We start from the raw sequence: 10,871 nt of genomic DNA on the forward strand, positions 1-10,871 counted from the left end.
GCACCTTTGGCACCATGCAGTGGCGACCCGTGCGGGCATTCCTGTAGTTTTCATGTACCAAATCCACTCACAAGACTTTGGTCAGCCTGGGCTATAGTAAAAGGTACCATGCTGTGGGACTGAACCCAAGGCTTCTTGGTAAGGAAGTAAGCTTCTTAATCACACAGGCACTATAAACACTACATACATACATACACACATTAATATGTGTGTGTGTGTGTGTGTGTGTGTGTGTATGCATATGTATGAATTTTGATTATTAATGTTTGCCATTCATCTTATTAGAATTGTTTAATCTGTTGTAGGTCAATTAATGAGCTTGCTAGAACAGTTCTATGAAGATGGACTTGTACAATGCAAAGCAGAACAATGCAAGCACAACAATGCAAAGCAATGCAGAGCAAACCAAATGACTTTATTCGATTACATATACCAGCATTATACCAAGGAATAAATTCTGTTTCAGCAAATATTTAACTAATATTGGTAACTTTGTTATTGCAATGAAGATTCCCACATTTTTGATATTTGAAATCTACTGTCTATGGCTAATTAAATATCTTTCAATGTCTTATGAACAGCTTTGGGCTTTCCCTTATTAGGGAGTTTGAAAAGATGTATATCATGTTTTTTTTTAGACCTTACATAAAGTGATCTATTTTGGACTTGATATATTTTGGAGTTGATGTATGTTATTGAAGGTATAAACTATGGTATATATATATAAATATAAAGAGACTGAAGATAATATTAGAATTTGGTACATGTTTTTTTATCTAATAAAAGTCATCATTTATCATGACTTTAGATTCTTTTGTACACTTCCATCAAACATCACATGTTAAGCCAATTTTAAAATACTGTATTTATTATTGAGCCAGCTTCAAGTAATAATAACAAATATTATGAAAGCTTTTAACTGGATTTTGTGGAAAGAAAATTATTTTCTATTCAAAATATCTTCTATCTTTTAGTATATGTTTATATGTTTTCAATTTCCAGGTGCTAATCATATTTAAAACAAATTCTCATTTCCCTTAAATAAATATTTATTCTCTAGTATTTTCTCAAAATTGAATTTACTTCAGTTAACACTGGATTTATATTCCCATAAATATTGACTGTATTGGCCAATATCGATACAGTATCTGTTAGGGAAAAGTTCCAGTGTTGAGAATTCTTGTAATAAGTTAAATCCAATAACATTATTTTCTTCTCCTTCACACATGCAAGAAAAGCTAAGCTTTGGCTGTTTAGATCTCCTTCAGGTTCCTAGTGGTGTCTTCAAATCTTATAACATGAATAGGATCCTTCCTTCCTATTTAAATAAAACTCCCAACTGCTTAGCAAAGTAATGCATATTTTGTATAATTAAATTTCTTTCTCATAGCACCCAGCTCCATCTTGCCTAACTGTGCAGTGCATATTGTTTGTAGGTGATTGGGAGTTTTAATTTATGATTTGTGTGATTTCTTTTGCTCTGGTCTGATAGTATAAAACGATTTTACATGAGTACATCAGCACTTTCTCTTTAATGCTGCTAAATATCCATCATTTACTTAAGCCCTTTACTCCATTTGGATCATAGGTCAGTGGTAACTTTTCTTCATTGTACCCTGAGGGAAGGCTTTTCTCTTCTAGGACTTGTTGGTTTTGAATTGCCATTAATGCTTCTGTAACTTTGCTTTTTTTTTTTTAGGTAGGGGTGTTGACCCTATGAAAGCCCATTTTTGCTTCCTGGGAAGAGGTGGTCCATATTAGTGTAGTCTCTGTGTTTTGACCTCTCCAGCATAAAAGACCCTGCCAGGAGTTTGCGCTCCGCTGGCATAGCTTTGAGAGCCACTGAGAAACTCAAGCCATCACACTATAACAAAGGCAGGATCTTGTAGTGGAAATGTCCATTAGATTGAGTTAAATGTCATGACAAAATCCCTTCAGTAAATGCTGCTGATTGGTTAACAATTAAACTGTACAGCTTTAGAGTTGCTAAACAAATTTTCAGAGCAAATATCATTTGGAAATACACAATATTTTATTTCATTACTTAAAAATAAAAGCTATCAAAATAAGTGAAATCTCAGTTTTATTGAAATACTTCTGAATGGAATGGTTCTAAATAATCTGCTGTATAAGTGAGAGAAGGAGTGAGTGTGTGTATAATTGCAAGCATGCTCCTTCTTCACACATTTTCTTTCAATTGTTATTTCTAACTACAGTTTATTTTTATTAGTTAACACTCAAACATCCTAAGAATATTGGGCTATTATTGTACATATAGCACATAGCACAGATATGAATGTAATTTATGTTTGCCCATTGCAAAATATGCATATGCCCATTTGTTCATGGGAATGTGTGTGTGTGTGTGTGTGTGTGTATGCATATGTGTCTCTGTATATGTATGTGTATATATATGTATATATATATATGCTTATATGTATGTGTATGTATATGTATATATGTGCACATGCATGCACGTGTGTGTTGATATATATATATATATAAGTATATATGTATATTTGTGTGTGCATACACACACACACACACACACACACTTGTTTGTAAATAAATATAAATGTGAATATATGTAAACTCATGCACATATCTCCATGTTGCTTCTAAAATTTAACTGTTGCTGTTGTGTCTTTCCAATCGATCATGTTTCACTATTTTTAGAATCACTGGTAATGATAAGTATCCTTTTGTTAAGAAACATGTCTTAATGTTAAAATTTCTTTTTCTTGAAAAATTTCAATGTTTTAATTTCAATCAATGTACAGTTGCATTTTGTTTTTTAATTGTTTTTCTTTTATCCAAAGAAGAAAAGTTTTAAAGAAATTATATCATATACTGTGTTCATATTTTATGTAACTGCAATTTGCTAATAATAAAATTCATGAAATAAGAGTTTAATTAGTATTTTAATTTATTTCTTTGTATTCTGAAAAATTTAAAGACAGATATTATTCATTGAAATGGTTTCAAATTTTGGCACTAGGCCAGCAATTTTAAGGAGGAGGTAAGTCAATTACATTGACCCCAAAAGGATAAAAGGCAAAGATGATTTTGGTGGAATTTGAACTCGGACCATAAAACTGGAAATAATGCTGCTGCTAAGTATTTTGTCCAACATGCCAATAATTGTGCCAGTTTGCTCTCCTAGTATCAATTATAAATCTCACTGATTTTAATTCTCATGTATCTCTTCATTTTTATAATCATCATCATCATCATCATCGTTTAACGTCCGCTTTCCATGCTAGCATGGGTTGGACGATTTGACTGAGGACTGGTGAACCAGGTGGTTACACCAGGCTCCAATCTGATTTGGCAGAGTTTCTACAGCTGGATGCCCTTCTTAATGCCAACCACTCCGAGAGTGTAGTGGGTTCTTTTACGTGCCACCGGCATGAAGGCCTGTCAGGCGGTACTGGCAACGGCCATGCTCAAAATGGTGTCTTTTATGTGCCACCTGCACGGGAGCCAGTCCAGCGGCACTGGCAACGATCTCGCTCGAATGTCCTAACACGTGCCACCGGCACCGGTGCCATCACGATTTCGCTTTTGCTTGCCTCAACATGTCTTTGCAAGCCGAGTTTCTGTTTCCAATGAAGGAGACGACGTTGGCATGGGTGCCATCTGTCGAAATTAGTTCGATTTTAAAGCTTATATATTTTCCCTGTTTAATGATTTAATTTACAGACCTACATCTTTCAACTTTTCATTTACTTTTTATCTTTTCCTTGTTTCAGTCACTAGACAGCAGCCTTGACCAGTTTAATCAAACAAATTGACTCTAGTTCTTATTTTAAAATCTGGTACTTATTTTATCATAACTTTTTGCTGAACCACTAAGTTACAGATATAAACAAACCAACATTGTTGTATATGTTTCCTCATTTCATAGGGTTCGCATTGTGGGGACATGATGTTCATTATCTTAACTAAGTCTGCTATCAGTATATTAATTTTCATATTGTGTGACAAAGCTGAGTTCTTGTGAACAACATATTCTGAAGCTATAGGTTTCATATAATAGGAGTGGAGGAGCTGCACTCTATTGTTCACAGTCTCAAACCAAAGTTCAGTATCAAGTATGGGGAGTCTATTGTTGGGGTGCTTGGTGGATTAATCTATAGTTAGATATATATGTGTGTGTGTGTGTATTTGATGAGCTTCCACACAGTTTCCACCTATCAAATTCACTCACAAGGCATTGGTTGGCCAGGATTATAACAGAAGAGACTTTCCCAGGATGCCATGCTGTGGGACTGACACCTGGTTGCAAAATGAAGTTCTTAATCTCACAGCCATTCCTGCATCTATAAAAAAACACTTGTCAGAAGTGGGATTTGAACCCATTCCCTGTGATCCAGAATACTCATTGGTCTAAGAAGTTAAGAAGACTATTCTTGAATCTGGCACCTTAGACTACTCTGACATCCTGACATAAATTCAAAGATAATTTTTCTGTTGTCAATGTGATTATTACCAAGAAAGCTTATTAATCTTGTGGTAACATTTCCTTCCTGAAATTTTTATTGAAGAAAATCATGTAAAAGTTATTATGTTAACATGACAGGTCTCAACATGATACAAAATAAGAGAAGACTTCTTGATAATGAACTTTTTAATACTTACTCCATAACATGCTTGACTAAAAGTCAGCCTTTTGTCTTGCCATTAACTTAATCCTTTTGTTACCATATTTCTGTTGGAATAAACTGCCCTTCTTAATTTTGAAAATAGGAAGAATTTAACTGCTGTTTGGAACACAAATCAGCATGGAATTTTCATGGAAGGTTTTAATTTGTATATCAGAGAGTTTATATTATAGAAACAAGAGAAATCTAAGGCAAGTTTTAGATACTTCCCAAACCTAAAGAGGTAATCAATGATCTTTCAAAAGATGACAGAACAGAGTGCCAATGTCTTCAAAAGCTGTTTGTAAATGTTATTGAGTCAACAGTTGAGCAGTTTTTTTACAATGTTTGCTAAATTCAGCTAACTGAAAGAGACAGCAAAATTCATGGAGTTTCCAGACATCATCAAACAGGAATAACTAAACTTTCAGATGTTTTCATGGATAGACATGGTTGATTTTGAAATACAGTTGATTGAATTTCAAAGTAGCTCAATTGGGAAGCAAAAATTTATTGACCTTAGAGTTGACTTGGGAAATATTGAAAAAAGCAATTAGAGATGGGGAGAACCAGAGAGGAGTGCAGAAAACGAATTATTAAGGACTTGGGATGCCATTCCAGAAAATTTTTCCTGTTTACAAAATTTTGCAACAGCACTAATATCCACATTTTCATCAACATATGCCTGTGAATCCTTGCTAAGTCTTGTAAGAGGAGTAATCTGATGGATGAAACTAGTAATGCATGCATATCTCTGAAGGTTACGAAATATAAACCCAATATGAAATCTCTGTCATCAATGATGCAGCAGCAGAAGCCCCACTGATAATACTGTATAAACATGTCTATCGAAAGGAGACAGCAAGTTTTCTGTCAAACTGATATTACATCTGACTGATGTTTTCTTTTGAAAGTGGCAAAGATTATTGTTGTTTAGATGTAACTTTGAAGGTGAATAAATATATTTTCCATCATTATGTACTGCGTTTTACTACTTAATAGTGATTTTTTATCATTTATTAAAAAAGTTCTTAAAAACACTTTCTTAAGATATATCAAGTAACCTAACATGCTCTTAAAAAAATTTGGTTGGCACATGGAAGAATTTTGTGTCAGAGATTTTTCCAGTTTTGGCATGCACTCTCAAAAAGGTTGCCCTCCCCTGTACTAGGATATTTTCCTCATCAAATTCTCGTGGATGGATTTCCTTGATGTCTTGAAATCTTGTTCCTTTCAAGTGGGATTTGATTTTTTGGAAAGATTCTTGGCCATAATAAACTTCAAGCTATATCTCTTTCCACACACACACATACACATATTTACTCTGCCATGGTCACTGACTGAAGCTCCGTGGTGTGGTGAGATGACCACACTCGACACACTTTAATTCCAAGCACTGCTATAAACACGAGTGAGTGAGAACATTTTAACTTAATGTGCATGTGCGACAGAGTTCAAGGTCAGTCTGTGCCAAGTTACTTCACTCTGTGTACTTTAGCTCTGTTACCATAGCAACAGTCCTGATACATTATGATGAGACCTTGTATAACATAGTGCACATATATCAATTTAATTTATGTAATATATTCATTAAAATGATAAGAACATAAAGAGTGAAGTTGATAAGGTATAGGATGACCAGCTTAGGAGCTGTTCAAGCTTATTCTACCACAGGTACAACATTATATCCTGGGGTATGAGACATTGGCACAGCTGTTTTGGAGCTGCTTATTTAGTGTTGCTGATTCAACACTGACTTATTTGACATCATTTGTTTTAATGTTTCTCTCATTTTAATGTCTGTCTTCTCTTTCTTTTATGTGTGTATTTCTCTTTATGTGTATCAGTGGCTTAGTGGTTAGGGTATGTGGTTCATGATTGTAAGGTCATGACATTGATTCCTGGTGGCACATTGCATCCTTGAGCAAGACACTTTATTTCATGTTGCTCCAGTCCACTCAGCTGGCAAAAATGAGTTGTACCTGTACTTCAAAAGGATCAACCTTGTCACATTCTGTGTCTCACTAAATCTCCCTAAGAACTATGTTAAGGGTACGCATGTCTGTTGAGTGCTCACCTACTTGTGCATTAATTTCTCAAGCAGACTGTTCTGTTGATAAATCAACTGGAACACTTGTCATCGTAAATGACAAAGAGCCAGGCAGTATGAAGGAAGGGAAAGTTTTCAACTAATAAATCGGAATGTCTCTCTCTCTCCATCTGTGTGTATATATTTCTGTACACGTGTGTGTGTGTGTGTGCGTGTATGTTTTTGGTGCCAAAAAGTACTGTTACCAAAACAGGTTCAGTATCTGGTCAGCTGTTCCAAATTACCAGCACCCAAACAGTTGCACCTCATCATCTCATTCCATCTACCCAGATAAGAGACTTAACTCTAAGTAGCTGTTTTCTTGTCTTAGATCAACCCTGATGAAGCAAACATAAAATCAAAGTCATTCCAACTGTGCCCATCCCATCTTTTTGCCTTTTCAAGCCATACTGTTTAATGCACCCTTTGTTTTCAAGATGGCAGAGACTTAGTTAACCCTTTAGCATTTAAACCAGTCATATCCAGCCCAAATATTCTATCTGTTTTATGTTCAGATCAGGCTTCTCACACCTCTTCTACAATGTCATTCTAGAAATAACTGCATCATTGAGATATTGAAGCTATGATATAATGTACGAAGAATACAAAAGAATGTGAACAAGTAAGCGTTACGTTTGATAGAATAAACTGAATGTTAAAGGGTTAAGGGAGATACAGTTCCTTGATTTTAGTTGGTTGAACAACCACATAAAGATTCCTCAATGGTATGTGTGGCTACAAGTGTGTGCAGCGAATGGTACACGTCATTGCTATAAGCAGGGATAGTACTATGGAAGTGATTTGTGGCCAAGTGTCTTATCAATGGTGTGATTTATCTCTTGTTTACATAACCATATTTATGCAAACTCGTGATAAGCTTACAGTATACAAATGTAAATATTTGTGCAAATACTTTTATAACAAACACGGAAAAAAGTTTCAAAATATCTAAGGTTTGTTAATTATCTGTTTCATAGTCTCACTCAAGAATCTTATAATAATTCAGATCTGTTCAGTTTGACTAACTTCTAAAATATGAAATTTTGTCAAAAATGTTCGAGTTAAACTGTCTTCAGTGGGAGAAATTCTACCAGTATACGACGTTTCAAACTGTTTAGTTAAAAAACATATTAATTAAAAGATCTGTGAGCCAAACAGAACAGATCCAATAATTCTGTTTGTTCCTCTGTTACTTAACCCGACCGTAACACTTTCTTGTGATTAGTTGGGGTGGGGGTGGAGGTGGTGGTGGAGGAGGAGAAGGAGGGAAGAGGAGTGAAATGCATAATTTAATTTTTTTGGACTAAGTTTTCTCCTCCGTTACTTAGCCCATCTGTAATGCTTTCACATGATTAGTTGAAAGGAAAGATGAAGAGCAAGAGAAAAAGAAGGTAAGGCGAAGAGTGAGTGAGAAAGAGGGAGAGTGCTGTGTATTAAGTCTATAAAATTGTGCATAAAGTATATAAAGTGTATATATAAAGTGCATTAAGTAATCATCATATTCCAATTTCCTTCACTTTTCAATGAGTAGCAGATGAGCAACTATTTTTTGACACAGACATAACACAGGCTATGCATTCACGTCTTTTGGATAAAGTTTCCAGAAATAACCCAAAAAGTTTACCATTAATTTTGTGAAATATTTACAGGTCCCATAAGTGTATATAAATTTCTTTCTTGAAATGTTTCAAAAAAGAAACTAAAATGTTTTCTATATTACCAGGAAAAAAGGAAGTGGTAAAAATTACTCAGAAACTTCAGAAATTCACGAGAAATTTGTCTGGTGACTATTGGTACTGCCACCCACAGTTGCTTTTGGAATAAGAGAGGGAGAGAAAGAGAGTTTACTAAGAAATAGTTTTCTAAGAAATTTTTACTAGTGTATGTGCATGTGTGCGTTTACTAAGAAATTTAGAAATTCATTATTGAAATAAAATTTATATTTATTAAGCAAAAAGACATCAAAGAATTTAATAATATTTTTATAGGTCACATATATTTAACCAGAGAATTTTGAGGGAAATCATTAAACATTTTTATTAATCATTATTTTTCTCAACATTCTCTATAGTTTACTCAGTATTTTCTGGTTCTTCAGTATTATTTTGTTTCTCAGAATTACCTTCTCTTCAGTATTTTCCTGTACTTCAGTATCTTGTACTTCAGTATCTCGTACTTCAGTATCTCGTACTTTAGTATTCTCTTGTATTTTTGTATTCTTTTGTACTTCAGTTTTGTCTTGTGCTTTAGTATCCTCTTGTAGTTCAGTATTCCCATGTATTTTAGCATTCTCCCAAGAACTTCTTAATGCATTTCCTTCCTCAACTGTTTTCCTATTGTCTTGTACTTCTGGCATTGGATTTTTTCTGATTCAGCTTCATTATTGGTGGTTTTGCTTCTGTAATTAGCTATTTTGAAACAGGTTTTTTTTCTCAGCATGAGGTTTCTGTAAATTATTAAAGCAAATGTATATTTGGTGCTGTACGTGTGTTCAGCAAACATTGAAATGAGATGAAACATGAAAGGCAATAGGGAAACCTAAAATTTGTAGGCTGGGAATTTGGGAACTGGGAATCCTAGAAGAGTAGCCTTACAAACCTCAAGAAAATACAAAGCACACAAAATACCATGATACGCATGCATGCATACACACACACATGCATGCCCCCCCCCCAGGTGTCTCATAAGTTTGTCATGACTGAAAATATTTAAAATGGTAAATTACTTAAGGAAACTGTGTATATAATATAATCTAATGTGTGTGTACGTGTGTGTGTGTATGTGCATGTGTGTGTGTGTGTGTGCATGTGTGTGTGAGTGTGTGTGCATGTCTATGTGTACATGCTTGTGTGACCATAGTTTCAGATGAAAGAATCAGGTTGTAATATAAATAGCTAATGTTATCTCTAACTAAGACAGGCCTGATAACAAGTCTCACCTAGCAACTTATTACAGGAAACTGAAACATGTTATGACTAGAACCTTAATTAATGTTTAATATGAAAAATTGGTGTTGATTTTCTCTCTTTCCACCCAGACAAAACCCTCAACTTTTTGACATCTTCATGAACAACAACAAAACAACAACAAATATTTACACAAACAAGCAAATTATGTTCACATTCACAATAATACAAACACACACTTACATATATATAAATACATGCATGCATATATACATACAACTTGATATATAAAACAAAGTTTGTGTGTGCATATGTTCCTTATGGATTTGAAAACTGAGTTGCCGATTTTGATATATGAGGTATCAAAAGATTCAGTAATCTTTGGGCTACCAAATAGAGTATGCTTTTGCACAACAACCTTTTTTTAATACAAAAATAACTTCGAAAACGAGGTCAAGTTGCACAATTTTGAGGTCTTTAGCTACAAGAGGCAACTCTGCCTGATCAATCTTTATGTCTTACATAGATATACCATCACGGTACCTTGGGCAAGTATTTTCTACTATAGCCCTTAGCGAATCACAGACTTGTGATTGAATTTGGTAGATTGAACCTGCAGCGTTGTTCATCAGAAAATTACCAAAAGACATGTTTATAAAGAAGAGTTGTTTGCTTCATACTCCTCGTGTTCCAATTCTACCCATAAGAAAGGAACAACTAATACAATGTGGCTCTTGGTCATAACATCCAGGCAACACCAGTATGTGTGTGTGTGTGTATCAATGTGTGTTTGTATACACACACACACATAGTTTATTAGTGAACAATTTGCAGATACAAGTGCTCCTAGTGAAGAATCTCCTTGTACTGGACACAAGGGGCTGAAAGGATCACCTGGAGAGAAAGCATACCATTTTGGGGCCTTCTTCTTGGTGGCTTTATTGCGCACTGGTTTCACTGCCTGTATGTGAGGACCCACTTACTAGATCAACTAGTTAACAACTTTGACCCAAATTTTTTTCTAGCCACATCCCATCATCTCTTTTTAGCCAAATCCAGTGACTTGATTTTTCAACTGTGGCCTGCTTACCTTTCATAATGGAATTTGTTTTATGATGATTCACAAACAGCAGCAATTATCATTGCCTCAAACTACTTCCTGGTATTCCACTGCATCCATTAGATGATTAGATGATATACCACCTTCCAAACAACATCCAGGCATTTGGTGGT

General features: G+C 34.7%; 1 protein-coding gene across 1 annotated transcript in view; it reads left to right on the top strand.

Moving 5' to 3' along the window:
• The window catches only part of LOC106882902 (poly(ADP-ribose) glycohydrolase), a 46,959-nt gene extending 44,052 nt beyond the window's left edge, over positions 1-2,907 (top strand). The window contains exon 20 of the mRNA XM_052968022.1: positions 306-2,907. Within this exon, the coding sequence (XP_052823982.1) occupies positions 306-454 (149 nt within the window). The 3' untranslated portion in view covers positions 455-2,907. The remainder of the gene's footprint in view (positions 1-305) is intronic.
• Positions 2,908-10,871: the final 7,964 nt, after the last annotated feature.

Source organism: Octopus bimaculoides, chromosome 5 (assembly GCF_001194135.2).
Source record: "Octopus bimaculoides isolate UCB-OBI-ISO-001 chromosome 5, ASM119413v2, whole genome shotgun sequence".
NCBI classification, from domain to species: Eukaryota; Metazoa; Mollusca; class Cephalopoda; order Octopoda; family Octopodidae; genus Octopus; species Octopus bimaculoides.